At 33.8% G+C, this 23,706-nt stretch overlaps 1 protein-coding gene across 2 annotated transcripts in view; it reads right to left on the reverse strand.

The window, feature by feature from the left end:
- LOC121734808 (fasciclin-2-like) overlaps positions 1–23,466 on the reverse strand; it is a 36,598-nt gene extending 13,132 nt beyond the window's left edge. Inside the window, exons 1-4 of one of the 2 annotated variants that reach the window (XM_042125426.1) lie at positions 23,324–23,466; positions 6,979–7,129; positions 2,207–2,364; positions 212–285 (exon numbers count right to left, since the gene is read on the reverse strand). In XM_042125426.1, the coding sequence (XP_041981360.1) occupies positions 212–285; positions 2,207–2,364; positions 6,979–7,129; positions 23,324–23,366 (426 nt within the window). In that variant the 5' untranslated portion in view covers positions 23,367–23,466. Of the gene's footprint in view, positions 1–151; positions 286–2,206; positions 2,365–6,978; positions 7,130–23,323 lie in introns of both variants that reach the window. The other variant, XM_042125425.1, reaches the window with a different exon arrangement.
- Between the last annotated feature and the right edge of the window lie 240 nt (positions 23,467–23,706).

A 23,706-nucleotide genomic window follows, 5' to 3' on the forward strand; every position in this document is an offset into this window, starting at 1 on the left:
TTCCCAACTCTAAGGGCCCCCACACAAAACTGAGAATTAGCATCGCATCGTGAATAATTATCTGCGATAAAAATGACATTGAGATGCGAATTCTCATGAATTCGCAGTTATGTGTAGGATCCCTAAGTTAATTTCTAACATATTTGCTCACCTCAATCAACCCCTCCCGGTCTTTGTGCCAGGCGATCATAGGCTCCGTCTCTCCTCGCGCCTCGCACGTGACGAGCGCGTCTCTCCCGCTCACCACGTACTGAGTACTCTCCGTGTTTACGAAGTAAGGAGGGTCTGGGAACAAATATTGTGGTGAATCGATACGTCTGGAGATTGGGGAGACTTTGACGGTTGGAATCAGATTTTGAACTTTTGAAACTGTGATATTACATGATTTATATCCAAGGAGGGTGTTTGATATTCTATTTGCCACCAGGTGCCGCTATGTATCCTTAGAGTCTATCGTGTGAAACTGCTGTCATATGCCACGATATAGCTGTCATGTGTCATGATAATATTATGCCTATTTAACACGATAGATATACCCTAAGGCTACATAGCGGCACCTGGTGGCAAATAGAATTTCATTGGGAAGATGTTGGCGATTTTCCCATACAAAAGTTTAAAAAAAGTTACTCTTTTAGCGCTTCTACTTTCACAGAAAACTCTACACAGGCACATATTACAATATCCTAAAGTATTATCACTTAGTTCAATGTATATAACACTTATGACACAATTTCTGTTTGATGATCTAAAATCTAAATGAAACACTACGAATAATAAAAAACGTAGATGAAACACTTTGCTATTTGCTCCTTAAACCTGGAAAATTTTACCTCGCCGTTTAAAAGTATTGTTTTTATTGAGTTTTGATCAAAACAGTGTATAAATAGCTTAATAGACTTCTCACAAAAACAAATAAAGTATTTCAAAGTATTTTTATACTTTTTTGCCCTTGAACCGAAACTCACAATTTTCAGCTGTAAATACCAAGAATTTTCATAAGTAAAACAAAACATTATTATTTTTTAATCAAATTCGATATTTAAATCAGATACGAGACGTAGCACGGAATTTCAAACACAAACGCATTGACCGATATCGACATCTTTCATAATTCATTTAGCCAGTTCAAAAACAAAATTTGCAAGCACTTTTATGTGGTGAATGACATCGAAAAATGATAATCATAAAATATGTATAAGTATCCCGATAACTCTATCATTTAATTATTATTTATTTCTCTTAATGAACTCTATGTTGATTAAGTTACGACTGGATGTAATTTGCTTTAATTTAATTTTTCGCAGATTTTCGATTTTTAATAATTATGAATAAGTAGTATTAATTTATTATTATTAACTAAATTTATTAATATCGCCTAAAATTTTAAATAATTTTACTTATATAATTATGACCTTGTTTTAAAATTGTGTTTATATTTTCTAAATTTATTTCATCTAAACTGCTCTTAGTTAAGATTTAAATGTATTGTCATAGTTTTAAGTTATTTTTTATTATGTTATTTAGTTTGTTATCACAGTAATAATTATTTGCATGAAATTTTATTTAATTCATAATCATATTTAACGATTTAATTGTGTTTAGTTATAAAATCAAAATTTTTTTATTGTTTATTTTGTAGAGCTATATTCGTGAATGCTGTGTCGCCTGTTAAGGTACATGCATCGGTACAAATTAGGTAATATTATTGTGTCAAGGTTTTAATGTATGTACTGTTTGGTGTCCTTAATTTAATTATATAAATAAATAAATAAATAATTTTTAGTCTCGTGCCTGGATTCTAGTCTCACAGCAAAATCTTTAATTAAATAATTATTAACATGATTTTATTACTTTGGGCTGTGTGTATGTAACAAACGTTGTCGTTCTATCTGCTGTCTCAATCCTATCTCTCTCCGTAGGGCTGCTGGAAAAGATTTATTTTGGACATAATCAGATCTTTTGTGTCGTTTTACTGTGTATATAGTCTTATTGTAATTGTTTCTTGTGCACAATAAATTATAAAATAAATAAAACTGAATCTTTGAGCACGATTTTACCTATCTCCAGTAGTCTAATTAATTCGAAACTTTGCATACGTAAGAGCTAATGATAATGCAATAATTCGTTAAAATTTTGAAAAAATATAATACATAAAGCATGTTTTTTTTTTTTAGTTTTTTTAACTATAAATTTTAATTATACATACCATAAGCCTCCACGTTGTAAGTCAGCGTGTATATTTTCCCATTGTTGACTGTTATACACTTATACGCTCCGGATATAGACTTGGTGATGTTCGCGATGAACACACTGTACGTGCTCTTGTCCATCCACTCGGAATACACGTTCGATTTTGTACCTGGTCTTGTGAAATAATCGTTTATTTTAGGTGGGAAATAGAAAAACTTACAGATTGGCTATAAAGAGTCGAAAACTGTTCGCACCTTTCGTATTTCTTACGAAAAACGCTGTATTATTGTAAGAATTCTGTATGGATTTTTTTTTATTTCATTTTAATTAATTGTAATTTAACTTTTTACTCTTTGTGGTCAAGCTATTGGTAAGAATATAATATGCTTATAAAGAGCAACATTGCATAAAGAGTACCGCGAATACTTTATGGTTTATGCACTTGTATCTGTAATACAAGAGCTAGCTACAACAAAATAGTACTTATCTCGTGTCTAAAGAATAATAAGATGCTCTTATTGTAATAATTATTATGATTGATGATGTGCCCATAACAATTATTGTTATTACTATGATCACAAAGTTAGTACTATGATCAAAAAGTCATAAGCATAACGTAGCTCGTAGTCATTAACTCTACGTGATTCATTCTTATTCTGTGTTCTTTGCCTTTATTGATATTAATATAACGACTTGCGATGTATTCTAACATAAGCTACACATACGTATTACATAACCGAACAATAACAGTATGTTATTATTGCCACGAGACGCCCAAACGACGTTGTATATCTGCCTCCCGCAGACATAAGGCCGATCGACCTCAATATAATAGTCGTATTGTAAACATAATATCTAACTGTGGCCTTAGATATTGGTAAAATAAGATACACATAATATTGTTATGTGAGTAATATGAAGAATAAAATTAAATTAAGAAATTTTAAAAAATCCCGCCAAACAACTTTAAAAAGTAATGAAATAATATATTTTACTGACTTTAAGTTTAAATAATTTTTAAGTGTAAAGTGATATTTTAGTCCATAATTGTTGTCACGGTGTGTCGGGGGACCGCCAACAGTGTCTTTTGCATTTTGTATTGCCATGTCACTGATTGTCTCGATTCGGTTCGCTGTGAACTGGCCCTTAAACTATAATGTTATGTGAAATCAAACATCTACATTAGCGGTCCCTCGACACACCTTGATAACAATTATGGACTAAAATATCACTTTACACTTAGGAATTATTTAAACTTAAAGTCAGTAAAATATATTATTTCATTACTTTTTAAAGTTGTTTGGCGGGGGTTTTTTTAAATTTCTTAATTTAATTTTATTTCATGCTTTTTAAACTTATGTTGGTTATAGTGCAGAATAATTCCTATCAACAGGATCATAATTATTATATCCCAATGAATACCATCCACGAATGTCCTTTTGGATGAGGCCGTCAATATGAGTCCAAACATGAAACCTCCACTTTGGGTTCATATGGAGCTCGGCTCCTATAGAATCCAGGTGGTGCTGCAGCAGCAGCATGCAAAAATTTATTGGTTATCTACGTCTTACTAGTTGTCGCAATTCAAATGAGCCCAAACACGAAACCGTTGCTCTAAGTTGGTGAGGAGTTGGGTATCCTATTGATTACCAGGTGATGCTGCAGCACCAGATCAACTTTCCATTAATGTGTAAATATTCATAAATGTCACGAACTAAAATGCAATAAAGCCCACCAAACGACTGCAAGTTGCTAATCGGCCCTTCAGGAACCAAATGAACCGCGATTTTTCAGCACGGAGCAGGCTGATGATGATGAACTGTAGCTAAGAACACTCTCAATGAAGTCAGCTTTCAAAAAAAAAAAACTAGATCAAAATCGGTCCACCCGTTTGGATGCTACGATGCCACAGACAGACAGACAGACAGACAGACAGACCGACAGACAGACACGTCAAACTTATAACACCCCTCTTTTTTGTCGGGGGTTAAAAACGGAGTGAATGAAAGGAAATCTGTGTGTACTGTATACACAACGGATTTTCCTGAGCAAAATTTTAAGTGTGCGTTCACAAAATGTATAGTTGTATGTATTTTCACTTATAAAACATTACGCAAGAAAAAGTTCCCCCAAACTACTAAGTGAACTGTGAAGTTTTGGGTCAAAAATTTTATCACATTTTTTGCCTATAGTTTGTTATTATTACACTCGTCTATGGTACACAATATTAAAACATAATATTACTGTCGTCTGTCTGTATTCTAGGTAAGAAAGTATTGCCAAATTAATTTATAACATGTCTCTGTACTAAGTACCTCTACCAATGATATTGTACTTAATACAGATCTGTTACGTCCATACTATTTTCCGGCTTAAATCTCTTCCGAATAATTTTCAAATTCAAAATTGCAACCATTGACAAATTTGACAGATAAGTGAAACAAAAGATACGAAAAACCATTTACATAAAAGAGACAGTTATATTTTTAAACGTCGAATCGTATCGCTGTCTCTTTCTTCGCCTGAGCTATGACGAAAATTCGATTTTTTCCAGATTGTTCGAAAAAATAATTGAAAATGTAAATAATCGAGGTATTTATTGCAATCAAGACATGTGGTAAGAGATTCCAAGTGTTTTGTTTTCTTTTGTGTCATAATTGGTACATTTTCGAAACACGCACGACGTCATTTTCAATTTATTTAGGTAAGACGAGACGCGGCACGTTCGTGACTGCGCTCGATGCAGACAACAGACGGCCCAATTGGGCCATATTTGAATCCTCACAACGCGCGCGGTAGTAACATATCTGCTTTAAGTTTTTCATCATTGACCTCTACATAACATTTCAAAGCTCCTATAATAGCCTAAGAAAATTAAGCCGAAAATGGACGATCAGCGGAAATAATTCGTGTAGTTTTGAAAATCGCTACAGTTATTCCTTGAGATATCCAGATAAACATATCGAAAATCCCCAAGGGTGGGGGGTGAGCTAAAGGTGTAGGGGGGGGTCAAAGGACCCTTTTTTTAGATTTTAGCTCATAAGTCTAAAACCTGCACAAATAGCGTAACGGTTACTTCTAGGAAAACATTCTACATAAAATTTCCTTTAAATTTGATCCTATAATTTTTTTTGTATGGTCGATACTTTAGAAGTTACAGAGTGTTCAACTTTATATAGGTATAAAAAATGAGACGGTTTTATAAATAAAATAAAATTGGTATGTTTTCAAAATGTATTCAAAACTAGAAAATAATAATTAGATAGTCTTAATTAAATCAATAATTTTCTTCTACTACATCATCATCATCTTCACCTTCTATATCTACCAAATCTACAGGTACGCCATTTGTACACGAACCCAAGCAGCCGTTGCATAATAGACTGCACGTGATACCAGCTTTTCGGCATCCACAATTACCAGTGCAATCACTTTTGCAGTGACAAAATATTGACTTCAGCACGGTGTCAGGAGCTGGAGGATCATGAGTGGTAACAGGCTCGAGGTTTCCATCAGCTCCTCGCTTCCATCCCCACATTTCAGGAGGCAGTGCGTTACCTAACCACTCTTGTACTTGGTGGAACACTCGGAATGAGTGAAATTTTGCTGATCCTTTTGTAGGTGGGAGAGAGGAAAGATCTGGTTTGGATTTGGTGCTGGATTTGACAAAAACTGAGTATCGATGTCTGTTAAGATCAAGCTGATCAGTGGCTGCACGATACATCGTCAAAAACATCCTTCAAAGAGTGACTAGCATGGAATTAGTAAGAACTTCGTACAGCTGGAAAGCTTACTGTGCATTAAGCATGCGACGAGCGAGAGGTCATTAATCTTGGTCTGTCCCTTTCAAACTAGTGTAACCATGCTTCTTGCCTATGTGTAAATCTTAAGACATTTTAAAAGAAAATCGCACAACTGAGAAGCTCAGTTTAATAACAATTATTGAAATTAAATAATATTAAACTGAAGCAGGAAAGCGCAGTATTAAAACATGTCGTTTATATAATATTTATGCCTTATTTTATCGTTTTCTACGAAAAATGCTTTTTTCAATTTACTACCAATGTAGTATCGTATATTTTACATGGCAATTGTGCGAAAGGGACAAACCAAGAAAATCGATTTCTCGCTCGTGCTCGCTACTATAAGGAGATATTAGTTAATAAAAATAATACTTTAGCACATGGAAGTAAGGTTCATTTTAATATTTCAAAATGATGAAGTAAGCCTTCCAGCTGTATAGTACTTCCTAATTCCATGGTGACTAGTCTAACGTTTTGTAATAATAGCAGCTAGGACAAATAATTATCTGTGAATAGCAGGTATTTGAATCAGAATAAGTTGTTTTCTTAGTCTCGGACGTTCGATGCGTGTTATTTTCGCGATTCGCACTTTTGAGGAATTTGACCCCTCCTGTAGTTCCTAAAGTATCGACCGTACAAAAAAATTTATAGGACATAATTTAGAGGAAATTTTATGTAGAAAATTTTCCTAGAAGTAACTGTAATGCTATTTGTGCAGGTTTTTTACTTAAGAGCAAAAACCTAAAAAAAGGGTCCTTTGACCCCCCCCTACACTCTTAGCTCACCCCCCACCCTTGAGGACTTTTGACATGTTCATCCGGATATCACAAGGAATAACTGTAGTGATTTTCAAAACTACACGAAATATTTCCGCTGATTTTATTAATTTGATCGTATTATAAAGCCTATAAAAAAACAATAAAAATTCCTATTTCAAGCGCCTTCAAAATTTTAAAATTCGAACGTCAATAAAAAAATAAATTACCCCAACGGCACAATTTCTTTGTCTCTGCTATCCAGCCATTTGAGATTAATCCCGGTTCCGGGATCGTCGCAGTGACACTCCTGGTAGAATGAACTGCCGGTCTTCACTTTGGTATTCTCGACTTGGTTGTACGTGAAGCAGGCTTCGGTACCTGGAACGAAATTGCAAGTATTGTAAATTCTAGTGTGAATTAAAGAAATTGTAGGTCCGTCTTTGTGCCTCGATTTTACCGTAGTAATAAAATTATTAAAGCGGAAGTTTGTGAGTTTGTATGTTTGCTCTGGAGCGATTTAAATAATTTTTTTCAAGAAGTTAGCTGACATCCAGATACTAGCCTACATTTAACTTCTGTTAGATATTATATTCCCATGGGAAAGTCAATAAAAATGAAATCGCTAAAAATCATCTAAGCTATCGTATTATACCAATGCAATATTATGTATTTCAAGATACAGGGGATAAGTTTTAATATTCTTTTCCGTCTTATATTTGAATAATAACTTTTAAAAGCATTATCAATCAATTATTTCCCGCCCTCCAAAATGTTCTGATGCCTTATGACAAGTGGAAAATATAGGGAAATTCTTCCGGGATCTTATTTAAGTTGTAAAACTTTGCGGATTGTAATATTAAACTTTGTCGACTAACATCTCATTCTCCTTGTATTTAAGCAAAATCGGACTTCAAAGTTTTGCGATGGCTTATTTTGTACGTTGTTTTTATACTTTTATTTTGGATGAGAAAATTCATGATTTTTGTTAAGCTTAGGGATTATACTTACATGAATTATTTTTTATTGTTAAAGCTAGCACAATAATATGACTGGAGATTTTTCCTGCTTTTAAAGTCAAATGCCCTTATAAGTAAACACATACCTTACAAATGATGAAGAAATTGTTTTCCCACTTACTATTACAGTTTAAAACGAAAATATTATGTAAACACCACGTTGGTATTTAGGCTGGGCGGATGCGCCCAATTTTACTCTAAAAGCTATTTCCAGTTGTCGACTCAACATGTTTTTCCTTGACAATTTCGCTTTAACATTTGCAAACTTTGCTCAAAACAAGTTTGCGACTTCGCCAGTTACTAGCAAAGCAACTCGTCCGTTCTTTTTCGCAAATGTGGTTAAAATAAAATATAACACCAAATAAGTTTTTATCAAAGTGTTTTTGTACAGTTCACAATTCACACTAAGTACTAAATACTACATCCTTATAACCATACGTTTTATTACAAACGTGCATTTGCCAGCGGCTCCGCTCGCGTTTCATTCCCCTATTTTAACCCCTTGGAGATAGAATTGATCTAAAGCCTTTCTTAGCGGATGCCTACATCATAACATCTACCTGCATGGCAAATTTCAGCCCGATCAGTCCAGTGGTTTGGGCTGTGCGTTGATATCCAGCGCTTAGACTATAGACGAAACATTAAAAAAGTTAACGTCACCTTCTAAATAGTACAGGAGGTGCGTGCGATAAGTGTTCTTTGATGTGCGTAAACAGTAATACATCATAGCTTGTGATGTTCACTGACAGATTCAGGTCTGCGTTCTTTCAGTATTTTGCCTCATTTCTTTAAATAGTAATGGATCTAAAATCGATTGAAACTTCTTGTTGGCACGTAACAAATGATTACGAGAAACAAATCGAATACAATGTGACTTGAGTTCTGAGGAACATCTACTGATGACGGCCGCAACTCCGTTGCGTCAAAATTAGTTTATCACGCGGTAACCGTACATTTTTCCGGGATAAAACGATCCTATATCCTTTCCCGGGACTCAAAGTATCTCGATACCAAATTTCATCAAAATCGGTCCAGCGGTTTTGGCGTGAAGAGGTAACAGATAGCCAGACACACTTTTACATCTATAATATTAAAAATCGCCCAAGTGCGAGTTGGACTCGCGCACGAAGTGTTCCGTACTATAATAGGTAATATTATATAATATAAAAAATCACGTTTGTTGTATGGGAGCCCCCCTTAAATTTTTATTTTGTTTTGTTGTAAGTATTCGTTGTTACTAGAGATCGCCCAATGGTTGAAATTCGACCTTAGTTTCAATGACATTAGGACTACTACCTATATTTTGTAAAAAAATATTGACTTGATCATATTTTTTTCAACTCTTGTCTCTAGGACTCAGCTGATCTCAGACTGGTAAGCACTATCTAATAGTATCTAAAATTCAATAAAAAAATTATAATCCATTTTCAATTTGTCACCTTGTTGTCAACAGACTTCAACCATAAATAAAAGAGTATAATTTGTATGTATAGGCTTGTCACTCAAAAATCTGTCATTTTCCTAGTGTGTGTGTTGTAGTGTGTGTAATATTTTATTTGTTAAAAAAATGTATGATAAAAGCATAATTTCAAAATAATATTAGCTCGATGCACTTCTTCGCCATATAAACTATAACTGTGCAAAATTTCATTCACCTACGTTTCCCCATTTTTCATCAAAAGGGATACAAAGTTAGTAGGAAAATTTTTGGCTCACGTATTAATATATAGATAGCGGCAACAGAAATACACAATCTGTGAAAATTTTAACTCTCTAGATATTACCGTTCTTGAGTAACAGCCTGGAGACAGACAGACGGACAGACATCGAAGTCTTAGTAATAGGGTCCCGTTTTTATCCTTTGGGTACGGAACCCTAAAAAGCATGGATTATTATAATATCTATCGGGACGTACTCTGGATATGTTCAGTATCCATCAAGGTGTGCTAAAATAATATAAAACTATAATTTCAATCTTATAGTAATTATTTAGGTAAGTACAAACAAAAAAAAGTAACTCTACCAAATTAATATGACATTAGTTTGTCAACATTACTTTGTCACGTGGGCCGCGTGGAGCTTTGTTTATATTTATGTCAAATTAATATAAAACGTAGAACCTACAGAGGGACAATTCCTAATTAGTGTAATAATAACAACACGTTAATTGCTTTTGTTAGTCACGATGTTGTCTTTACAATTAGGTTACCGTTACATTTTCATTAAAAATGTTTTGTTCCCATTGACGGTAATAAAAAATATGAAATGGTTATGGAACGATGATTTGATAAAACTCATTCATAAAGAAGATAATTCATAATTATTTTATTAATTGTTTACTCAGCTGAAGTGATACATATAATGCACAGGTATAACAATGTATGATGAATGATGAAAATACTATCACGTAAATTGTGGTATGTTTTGATGACTTTAACATTAGTTTTGGAACGTAGTTCCTTATCGCGCGTCGTCTATGGGCTAGCCTGAAAAAGTTGTAACGACACTTTTTTATTAGTGCCTGCACGGTAGGGGCAGAGGGCATTAATAGTATTCCTGTGCGTCAAATAGATGGTGTTTTTTTTTTTTAATTTTTATACAGGTTTTTTTGAACATAAGAAATAACTTCGTTCCTTTCGGGTGTCCCTTGACACCTCTCAAGTTTTACTTTATTATTTCTCAACAAATACGTACTATAATAATTCCCCTTTTCTGTGATTTTAGATGTAGATGGGCTATGCTAAGCTGTGTAGCTAGACTAGCTACTACAAGGTTCTAAAAATGTCATTTTCGTGGTTCATTCATTACGAGAATGACATCAAAACGGAAGGAAACTTAATCCTGATTCTTGACATAACTCATAGTCATAATCTTAGAAAAGATTTCTGACATCATTCGTGTCGGGTTACAAACTACATTCACTTCAATTTTCATTGCTTTTCGAGTGCTGTAATGCACATGTTCCTTGTTTATAGAGCAAAAGCCAACGATGGACTTTCGTCATTTTATTAAAGCTGAAACTTGAAAGTTTCCCTGTATATGACCCCTTCAGAGGTAATAACGACCACTAAATTATAATAATATTATGGAGTTTCGATCGCGGTTACTTTACTACTTTTGAAGATCTACCTAATCTTTGATAAAGTATTTAGCTCAATTTTAATTGTAACTTATTTTCTTTGTGAGAGCTGTTGGAATCTCAAAAACCACCTCAAAGTCTAAAGTATTAGACTTTACGGTGGTCTGACAGTGGAAAGCAATTGTCGTATGTATCCGGCTGTGGAAGACGAGATTTTTACAGTTTTTTCAAAGAAAATAAGATAAAAAATGAGCTATATACTTTATACGACCTATACCTTCAGAATTTTGATCGCGGTTACTTCAGGAGGTCCTGATGTAACCGCAATCAAAACTGCATAGCTGCTGATCGTTTTTACCTTTATAAAGGTTATATAAAGGAGAAGTTTCAGCTTTTGTAAAATGACGAAAATTTGGTTGTCGCTGGCTCTTGGGCCATTAACCCTAGAAGCCTTATCTATGTCTGCGAAGCGTACACGAAATCGAATATCGTTTGTATATTTTTTTCTAATAATTGAAGCTAGTGTGTTGTGCTCTTACGCCAACTCAGTGGAAGCCAGGAGCTAGCATATAAGTCAGTCATTTTTGACTTATCGAAGGATTGTGCGCCTGAGAGAAGTATGTTTAGGCTTTGTGTAAGTTTTATTTGATTTTACTTTTGCTGGTTTGTCGTACTTTTTATGACTTTTTCGGCGTTGTTTCAGACATAAAATGTCACAGTCTCAAAATATTTTAGCAATCCTAAACGGGGAAGATAATCCTTTTTTGGAAGATTCGGGTACCGAAGCTCGAAGTTAAGAATGACCAAATTATCGACGACATTCAAAGGGAAGAAAAAAATAGTTATGTGACTGAGTATGTTTCGTCTTTCCGTCAATATTGCACCACTTATTCCTATAAAAAAGGAAAATATCCAATTTAGTCTGTTATAAATGTTAAAAAATCTGTGTGTAGCAAGCACAAGGTGTGTAGACTGCTCGATTTAAGGCTTACCTAGTCTTTTGAAATCTAATTAGTTTATATGTTTGCTCTATGAATAACTGATTAGAATTTAAAAAAAAAACAAAAATTTATTTATAAAAATAATGTTCTGTTAATATTTGAGGTACTCAGCTGATTTTTTGTTCCAATTTTTGCACATACATATTTTTATTGTTGTAATAAATTATTCATAAAATGTTGTTTTATTGTTAGATTGTATTATTTACATTTTCAGTCCAAAAAAAAAACAAAATAATGCTATTGCTCAATACATAAAAATTGTGAATTATATATTATTGTGTACCTACTCGTTTGAGACGTATATTAAGGCTTTGTGTAGTCCTGAGATATACTAGGCTTCTAGGGTTAAATTAATATACGAGAATTATTTATCTTGTTATACGAATGTTTGCAAGGTTAAATTAATTACATACATGCACCAAGATAGACATACAAAAAATTCAATTGAATGTATAAATTATACAAGTATAAAATTTCTTAACATCAATTCTTAGAATACAATTAAATGCAGTCGTAAAATATCCAAAATTACATGGAAAAATACTTAAAGTATAATTTATGAAGAAAAAAACTGCTTTTATTTGATTGCATTGATACATCGCCGTTTTAGCCATAAAAAAGAATCGGTAGGGACTTTTTTTGTAGGGAACCACCCTTGCAATGTGCTAATTCTTGCACTTGGGAGAGATAACATTAAATTGCAAGCCCTCCATCTTTTCCGATGCTTTTCCACTAACGAGGCGATAATTCAAAATGGGGAAAGACTTTGTTTTGTTGTAGATAATGTAGCCGTTTTGTAGACAGAAAGAAAGAAAAAACTCTTTGCGTTGCACATGATTTGAAAAGTTTACTGTACCAAAATAGTATTATGGTACAGTAATACTACATTCTTAGCCTGATAATTGAAAAAGTAGAGTGTCCAATCATGTGTCATTGGGTGCACATTCATGTTTACGTGTGCTGCTGGTTGGCCACGTAGATATTTGAAGTTTTAACTAATGTTAATGTATTTAATCATGGGCGTACCGAGGGGGGTGGGCAGGGGGGGAGGCAGCTGCCCCCCCCCCCCCCCCTTTATGTTGACGTCCCTACTAAGTATATTATCTAGTACTTTTATCTATAAAAATTAATAATTAAGAAAACGAATTTTTGCCATTTGTTTGCAATACAATATTTTTACTACTAAAAATTATTAATTTTTTATTCTTTACAAACACCTAGCTTATGAAAAATCTGATTTTGCCCCCACCCCCCCCGGCACCAGAACCTGGGTAATTTGCCGCCCCCTGGCCCAGAAGCTGGGTACGCCCATGTGCATTTTATATAATTTCTGAGTACTAACATAGTTTGTAATAAAATAATTATTGTATCTACTAACAACTTATGGACTCCTAGTCTGAAATAAACATTTTTATTTTATTTATTTTAATACAAACTTTTCCATAATATTATATATTTGGTATGTAAATATGCAGCTCGCAACCTTGTTTATCGCGTGGGGACTGTACATTTGTCTGGGGTGTAAGCTATCTTAGCTGCCTGGGAAAGGACATAGCCTTTTTCGGGCAGCAAGATTAGAGCAACTATTTCCATAGCTATTTAGGCGAGACACACACACTTTTGTTAATCAGGGCGAGCGAAGCGAGCCCTAGTATATCTCACAACTTGTACATTTTGTGGTACACTTTATCTATTGGTTTGTGCTTTAACATAGTAATTTTTATTTAAATGTAGATGTGTCATGTGTCATCAGTCAGTCAAGGTGTGACGACGTGAGCCCTCACAAAGCTCGGCTTTTAGCTAGTTGAAAGCTAGCTTTATAATTGCTCATACCTAAATATATTTGGTATTCGACTTAATTACAGCGACTGCCAGCGAGCAAATGAGCGCTCAACTACATAATATAACGTAGCGCAAGAATAACATCATAGCTATATGCGTTGCAGTCGTATGGCTTAATTGACTGTTTGATTTTATAGCGCTATCATGATTCATAACTATCATCATTTTCGTCATTATTAGGGTTCCGTACCCAAAGTGTAAAATCGGGACTCTTTTACTACACACACACATTTTTATCTATTTTTGCACTATAATGGTACGGAACCCTTCGTGCGCCAGTCCAACTCGCACTTGTCCGATTTTTTATCTATCTAGTACGTAATATTCCTTTTCGATGATTGCTATTTTCGTGAAAGTTTCTTAGAACTTATGTGGGTTTCTAATCATAATGTGACGTCGGTACAACCCTTACAACATCGGGAGTTAATAATAATTAATGAACAACAAAAAAGTTTCTGTAGATTGACTCTCAATAGGCGGTGGCCGATAGAGTTGGAATGTGATATGGTTCAAATGTGATTAAGCAGGTTTATCATAAACTGTGCACAAGTAGAGGTGCAATTAAAAAAAAACAATTGCCCAGTTTGATCCTACTCGATTGTTGTAAACCATGCAATGTCTACATCAGTGTATCCCAAACTGTGATCCACGGATCCCTGGGGGTCCGCGAGCTATAATATTATGTTTGCGGTGACTTCTCCGGACCATACATAATTTGGTTTTTGGTGTTTATTTAATTAAGAGGGATCATATCACATTCCGTGTGCTTCAGTTCCTATTTCAAAAGGTTGGGAAATACTGCTCTACATCTTGCACAGCGACGTCCAGCATGGGTAATCATTGACGAGCACACTTTACTACACGTCCTTAAGAGGATACACCAGGGGCGAGAGAAATTGGAAATAGGTATTTGAAAATGTATTGCTGTCTCACCAATCTCAAGTCTCCCACCGCAGAGTGCGATAGAGACAACACGACAAAAGTTATAATAAAAGAACAGAAAATCTTCGATTCGTTGTCAGCTGATTCCTTCTCCAAAACTTAACCGATTTAAGTACTTTTTTCATTAAAAATTAAAGCAAGGCTTGAACTGTGTTCCTATGTTTTTTTTTTTTTGGATATTTTAGCCAGTTTAGTTTTCTGGGTGTTTGAACACAGAGGAAAATCTTGCCATTTTTTTGGGTTTTTGGACGTTCTTATCTTTTTTAATAATAAAATTATGAAAAAAAAAGAAAACATAGGGACATGCTAATAGTGGCCATAGATATTCAGGAAAAAAATCATAACTCTACCGGCATTATCCAGGGAGGAAACAGGGGACAGCGTTTGTATGGAAAAACGGCGGTGTGGACTCCTCTTAATTGCTTGATTGGTTCATGACAAGCCAACGCGAAGAGCATAACACGCAATCTTTCATAACTAAATAATGAAAATCGGATAAGTGTAATTGCTCCTTAAACTGCTCAGTGTAACAATAGTCGACCCAGTAACCCAGTATAAATTCGCACGACATTAAGGCTTACAGCCATTGCGAACAGCGGCATAAAATATTATATTGTTCAGCTACGTGAGAACTGAAAAAGCTTTCATACATTCGTTGAATTTTTAGTTAAGTTATTTAGTAGCATTTTAAGTGTTTTTTAAGTAAATGCTTAAAGAAAACCGTGCTATTTACCATTTTAGTCAAAGCGTTCATGATTCATTTGAGTATGAATAACCAAACAAACAAAAAATAGCCACAGAAACGAAATAATTCTTGCCATTTTATTGTACTATCGAAGAAATCGATTTATAGGTAGTTGACTGACCTACGTCAATCGGTTGGATTACATCAATTCAATTGGTTAGGTGTTATCTGTCGGATGGGTTTGACATAACGCGACCAAATTTTGTAGGTCCGCCATCTGTCTATGAATCAACTTCTCTGATAGTACAATATGATGTTACCAAAAGTGTAAGCCGAAAACGCCAGGTATAAACATTAAACAAGTATACCCACTAGCCAGCAAGTGGTATGCATAATAATAATTATGATAGACTCTTCTACTATTTCTATATCGACTATTTCACTAAAACTTTTTAATTTTTGTCGATTGACTTTATCAGGGCAAAGGCATCAATATTTTGTTAGGCAAAGAAAGTTCACAACATTATTTTCTCCAATATTTTACTAACAATTTATTATGAACATACAAACAGGACATCAGACCTCTAGCCAAGACATTTCGTTTGTCACTGCTTTATAGAGTTGCCGATAAAAAATGTATAGAATTGACATAAGCGTTCGACAGTATAAAGCCGACATTCCACTCATGTCATGTCAGTTCCATACATTTTGATCGGTGATTCTATAAAGAAGCGATAATAGGTGCTCTGGTTCAGTATAATACAACAAAGCGCGTAATATCCTAGCAATGTGCGGGACATAAGCCTTCCACGAAGGTAATATTATTAAACCATTAATGTATCCAGGCCAAAGGTTTGTAAGGATTTACATGTATAAATTCATTCTGAATCATTCAAAACAAGTTTTGTGTCACAATAATGTTAGGATTTGATCATCATACTCATTAGAATAATATGTTGTACATTTAAGGTAAATACGTAATTACAGAAGATGCCAAATTATCATTTTATTCTACTCAAAGTTGCTTAAGTACCTCACAAATAACGTTGTAACGTAGATTTTGGAAGTAAAATCGTGTAGACACGTAGACACGATAAAATATTAAAACAGCAAAAACAATGAATAAATTATTTTTTCATTGTTTACAATAAGGATTTTTGGACCTGATTGATATAGAGTTCGCCTGGTGGCAGGTGGAAGTTATCAAAAATTCTTCGTCAGTTCAAAACTACGAAATACCTGATGACGAGTGAGAAGGGACTGCCCCAAACGACAAAAGAAATATCAAATATTCAAAAAACCGACAATCTGCAGAGTAGTTTCAAAATATTCCGTCTTAAAATCTCAACTTCTTTTATTAAGACAATAACGGCGCCCACGCAGATTTTTACTAAGCGGACCGTCACAGGAAACCGCTAGTTTAGTAATTTCAAAAACCGACTTTATTTCCGTCAAAGAAACAACGATCCCACAGAGAACCGGGCTTAAATAAAGTTTTCTAGGGGTTTTTAAGACCGAGTAAAAATTTCAAGGAGCTAATTAAAAAGAACATCTCAAATAACATCGCAGGATAAATCTTGGAGAAATTACTGAAATGTTATTACAACATAGAACGCTTAGCAAAATCTTTTCTCAGTGGCGAGGCGGTTAGGGTCAGTGCATATTGCAAAGAGAAGCGTCGATGCAATGCGATGTATTTAATTCTAAATTAGCAATTTAAAATTAAACTTTATTTACTTTATAAGAAGATTGACAGACTTGTTACGTGGTGTTGGGTTATCTGTTCCAAACGTTAATGGCTTATTTAAAAAACATCGTAACACCTCGTGATGCTGCAAATTGCAATGTCACTTGACCCTTAGCAAAATCTTTTCTCAGTGGTAAGGTAAGTTACTGTAAATATTAAAACTTGTACAAACTTTCCGACGTCGTTACAGTTTTCTTTCTGTGTTTAAGAGAATACATTTTCTCATGAAAAAGGAAATAAATTATGTATGTAAATTGTTTGGACTATGAATATTTTTGCTTAGATTTTCAAAGGTCATTACACTTTATTTTCTCGTTGTTAAATTGGGGCTAACTGCCAATGTATTTTGATTAAATACTGATTTGTTTAATTCAGTAGGAGCCAATGCGTCTAGAGTCTAGACTGATTTCACAAGCTTTAAAACACAAGGGATTTCGACTACAATCCAATTCCTTACAACGTAAGCTAATCGAATTTGGAAAGGGGCCAATTAATGCGTCCGATAACTTCAACAGGAATGTTAGAAATCAATAAATAATAAGAAGGATCTAAAAGGTCAATGAAACGAGAAATCTAAACATGCACAGGTAAAAAAATAAAATGTGTCTAAAATGCATAGATATAAAATGGAGATAACTTTTAAGGTGATGAAAATGTACAGACGTACAGTCGGTCTTTTGATATGTTATGCAGCAGATGTTGATGCCATCTGCATCAACATCTGCTGAGTAAAGAGAAAGAAATCAGGAAAACTTTAATTTACCTCGTAACTTTGGTTTGTAGTACAGTATTCAGTATGAAGGTGTAACAAAACTAAGTAATAATACTTTAGGGTGTGTATTTGTCCCTTATATTAAAGAGTTCTCTGTAAAAGTAGTAGCGCTGAAAGAGCAATTTTTTTGTGATTTGGATGGGCAAGTGCCCTAATATGTTACTCATTCAGCGCTGCTACTTTCACTGTGATCTCTCTTACAAAAAACACATATTATAACACGTGGGAGAACCATCCTTCAGCACGAATGGGCCGGCTCGACCGGAGAAATACCACGGGCTCACAAAAACCAGCGTGAAACAACGCTTGCGCTGTGTTTCGCCGACTGAGTGAGTTTACCGGAGGCCCAATCCCCTATCCTATTCCCTTGCTTACCCTACTCTATTCCCTTCCCTTCCCAACCCTACCCTCCCCTACCCTATTACTCTAAAAAGGCCAGCAACGCACTTGCAGCTCTTCTGATGCTGCGAGTGTCCATGGGCGACGGAAGTTGCTTTCCATGAGCTGACGCATTTGCTCGTTTGCCCCATTATTTCATTTAAAAAAACACACAAAAGTATTATTACTCTGTTTTGTTATGCCCTGAAAGGATTGTATCACAGCGGTAGGCCTGAAGTCGCAATTCTATTAACTGTGCTCTCAATTAGCACTCATGAGCTTTTATTATTTCGCCGTTATCTTCGCCGACCTAAATATTTCATTTAAGTACCGTCTTGGCTTTTCAACTAGCTGTCTTTTCTTGATGTCGGCAACAAAAGATGACTTGATTTGTTAGTCCTACTGAAACTTTTACTCTTTAATATGAATTTATTGAAGTTTTATTTACCTACTAACGTGACCGTGAAAATTTTAATGTATAAATAAATAAATAAATAAAAAACTCTTTATTGAAACAAACAAAACAGATCAGTTTACACAAGTTACAAAAACAGAAATAGTTTGAATTGGCGGCCTTACTGCTGGAAGCAGTCTCTACAAGGCAACCATAAAATATAACTAAAAATATTTAAAATAAAAAAAAATAATAAGATAAGATACTAATAGAATAATATAAATAAATAAATATAATACACAAATAAATTTATTAGATACTTACTTATACTTTATGCCGAATAAAATAAATACATATATAATATATATATATATATATATATATATATATATATATATATATATATATATATATATATATATATATATATATATATATATATATATATATATATATATATATATATATATATATATATATATAATATATATTTATATATATATATATATATATATATATATTTATATATATATATATATAAATCGAAGAAGAGGAGAAATCGTAAGGGTTTTAAGAGTTAGCAGCTAAGTAAATCTAAGTAATATTGTTTGAGTCTTTTTTTAAAAGTGTCAATAGATTTGGACTACCTACTTACCTACTTTTTTGAGGCTAATCTGTATAACTTTGTCTTAGATAATAATAGCGTACTGTAGACAAAGTTGGTGCTTGACTAGGCATGAATTCAAACGTTGAAAATAATCAGCTGTACTTATATGATTTGATGACTGTCCTTAGTCGTTGCGATTTGATTGTTTTAAAAATATATATTGAGGCTTACACATTGTAAATGGAAACTATTGAGACTGATCGAGAGGTTTTGTCGTACTATCTGAAAAATTGGTTGATAAACTTTTGACGGACCTTTGTAATTTATACGGGTTTTATCCAGGTGATCTCGACTCACGATTTCACGGCTAACATTGCCTACAACCTGACTAAACGTCGTAGTACCTTCTGCCTATGGATTGTTGATGCTGATAGTGTATATCCCGTGTTATAATAGTTTCAACACCGAGCGACATATTTTAGAAATTGGTAGCGTCACTCCTTAATGAGCTCAACGAGCTAGTGACCGCCGCCATTTTTATGCCGAATAAAATAAATACATATATAATATATATATATATATATATATATATATATATATATATATATATATATATATATATATATATATATATATATATATATATATATATATATATATATATATATATATAATATATATTTATATATATATATATATATATATATATATATATATTTATATATATATATATATATAAATCGAAGAAGAGGAGAAATCGTAAGGGTTTTAAGAGTTAGCAGCTAAGTAAATCTAAGTAATATTGTTTGAGTCTTTTTTTAAAAGTGTCAATAGATTTGGACTACCTACTTACCTACTTTTTTGAGGCTAATCTGTATAACTTTGTCTTAGATAATAATAGCGTACTGTAGACAAAGTTGGTGCTTGACTAGGCATGAATTCAAACGTTGAAAATAATCAGCTGTACTTATATGATTTGATGACTGTCCTTAGTCGTTGCGATTTGATTGTTTTAAAAATATATATTGAGGCTTACACATTGTAAATGGAAACTATTGAGACTGATCGAGAGGTTTTGTCGTACTATCTGAAAAATTGGTTGATAAACTTTTGACGGACCTTTGTAATTTATACGGGTTTTATCCAGGTGATCTCGACTCACGATTTCACGGCTAACATTGCCTACAACCTGACTAAACGTCGTAGTACCTTCTGCCTATGGATTGTTGATGCTGATAGTGTATATCCCGTGTTATAATAGTTTCAACACCGAGCGACATATTTTAGAAATTGGTAGCGTCACTCCTTAATGAGCTCAACGAGCTAGTGACCGCCGCCATTTTGTTTCGCTCCTTTTAATAACGGGAGCCGCTGGGAATACGCCCTTGAATATTAATATACTGAGTAGTGACTATAGTAGGTAAATTCCGGTCTAGTTTCTATTTTATAATCCCACATCGGTTTCGGTGGTCAGTTTCATTGAAGCCAGGTTTGTGGATATTGCTCAAGGGTAAGCACAGTCCACAGGGATACTCAATCTTTTCCATACTCTCTTAACTCTATGGCCTATCAGAGATGTCACGCAGGACCGCCTTTTTCCATACTCATTCGACGCATTGATAGCAATCAAAAGTCAGACAATCATGTTTTCAGCCTGCAATGTCCTACCAATTTTTACCAATTTTTGTTCTTTCCACCTCGGAAATAAAAATCAGGACCTCCGAGTCGAATTCAGTCAAAATTCCCACAGATGCTTGATCTTACTTCTGAATAATTTAACCAGATACCTACTTTCTGAACATTTAGGGCCTGTTTTACCACTTCCTGACAAGGCTATCCACCAATTAACTTGACAGATTAAGTATGGAGAATCTGTCAAAAAAGTTGTGAATAGCCCATTAGGCACTTTATCAGAAAATGGTGAAACAGGCCCTTAAAACACATAGGGCCTGTTTCACAACTTCCTGATAAGGCTATCGACCACTTAACTTGACAGATAGAGTATGGAGAATCTGTCAAATAAGCCTATCTGGCACCTTATCCGAAAGTGGTGAAACAGGCCCTTAATATTTTTGCCATAATTCAAGGGAAGGCAAGTGTCACACATATCACGTGACGAAGGGCTATGACGTAACGCAGATGCACGAGGAAGAGGGAAGTGTAACATAAGAGACTTTTCACCTTCGTCACCCTTCACGGCAGCTAACCGCGATACCTGCAGGTTATTATACCATAGTATACAACAGTAGATCATTTTCATACAATTGCACCGTTTGTATAATATGTGTGCGTGCTCTGGCATATTCAGGTCGGCGGTCGCAGCCTAAAATTTTGCAACTTGGAATAACTTTAAAAAAAGGAGCAAATTAGCATCTTTATCTTTCAAGGTTTTTTGTAAAATTCTTAAATGGCACGGATGGTACGGCACTCAGAGACATTTAATGATGATTAATGAAGACTTTGACAGATAATGTACGGGGCTTATGTCAAAATCTTTATTTAATTACAGTTTAATAATAATTAATGTTCGTTTCTGATTGCGGCAGAAAAAGTTTTTACTAAACGATAAAACATAATATTATTATTGTTTTTATGCTCCATGCGTAGGCGAATGTAGAGCGAACCACGGCTGTGGCAGTACTGCCACAGAGTACTATAATACTGGCGTACATGGTACTGCAGTGAGTTGTATAGAGATGATTTACTGTTCTTATTTCTATACTGTACTACTACTACCTAATACATAAAATACACATAGATATAATTCTCACATTGCATCTACCAAGGTCATAACTCATAAGTCATTTAAAGTATGTAAAACATTAATTTAAATAATTTATTGAGTGAACTATCAAATTATAAAAAGTAAAAACTCATTATTGTTAGCCAACAAATTCTAATTGGCTTTATCGTTATTGAATATTCATAGTAAAATAAGGATGGTAAACTAAAAACTCTTCTGCAGAGAAAAGTTGATTTGTTATAAAACAAGTGTTTTTTTTTTACAAAATTTCAAACAAATAAACTATATATTTACTTACTTAAATAAGAGTATAAAAAGGTCGCTGAAAAATACTGCCCAAAGTTTTATTATAAGTTGTAACTTATATACTTAACAGAAAGTAGAGAGAAAAATATTATTATAACCATTAAAAGAATAGTTCTTACTTCTTTAGGCAAAAACCACTAAAAGGTTTTAGATTTCTAGCGTTAGGGTTGACGATTATTATAATAATAATATTCTAATCGGCTATTTTTAACAAAAAAGTTCAATATTATTATGGAATACTGTATAACTAGGTTTTAGGTTAAAGCCAGCTCTTTAATATTATTTTTGCAATATGCCCCTGCGCATCGTCAGTAACATTCCAGTATAGAACTGGTCCGTTACTGAAGATCCTAATAAATAAAATTGTATCATCAATGTATTTGTAAAATCGTTTATAAATAATATAATTAAATTACTTAAGTATACGAATTATAAAGCAGTTGGGAAACTTTGTACAGAACAAATGAGTGAATGACGAAAATATTCTCTACTAGCTGTTGCCCGCAATTTCGAATCGAGATTTAGAAAATTGAACACCCATCTACGATTATTTTATTTGAATCTATATATTACACACGAAATTTTTAATTTACATCAAAGACCCAGGAAACTTGAACCTCAGATACTTATCGTTTTGAAAACTCCTTTTTTCGAAGACCGCTTGGCGTGGACAAGTCTAGTTTAATCGTCGAGTAGATTTTTTTAAGAAAGGAAAAACATTACCATTATTGCTGCAATAAAGAGGCCATATCGCCCGAGTTTGTGTCAGATGTATTAAGAACGCAGGCTGTATTTGTGGCCTAGTATTTTTTAAATTAAATTAGCATCATCATCAACAACCCATGACCTATGATCGTCAGGTAAACTTACGTTTATTGTCAAGAAGTAAAAGTTGAATTATTTAAATATGCAATACAGTCAATGTCAATGACATTTAAATTTGAATAATAATATTATGTTGATGAGGTTTTTGTGATGCAAAAAAATAACTAAGTAATAAAATTGTAGTGTCAAAATTATAACCATAAAAATAATAAAAATAAAACAAAAGACTACGTACCGTGCTGCAAAATCAAGCATAAAAACAAAACCTTAAACTCCATTTTCAAAACTTGAAAAAAAAAAACACTTCAACTCCCGCCTTTTTCAAATTCAAATGTGGAATTGATTCGTGCGTCATGTATGCCGACCACAAGGCGGACTGGCGGCCGTTCGGATACTGCAACATCACGCTTATTTTTAGTGTTGTTTAATACGCTCTTCTGTTTAACTCCATAGAATGTCAATCTTAATGACAAAGGATTTCATAACAGAGCGTACTCGTTAAAATTCTCTTTATTGTCCGGACCACTAGTTTTAATTGCATAAAGTCTTCTGTTCTTATGCGAAACTCTAAGTTTTGTGGCTTCTTTACGATGGCGTAAAGCAATAAAGGTACGTTTA

The sequence above is a fragment of the Aricia agestis genome, chromosome 16 (assembly GCF_905147365.1).
Source record: "Aricia agestis chromosome 16, ilAriAges1.1, whole genome shotgun sequence".
NCBI lineage: Eukaryota > Metazoa > Arthropoda > Insecta > Lepidoptera > Lycaenidae > Aricia > Aricia agestis.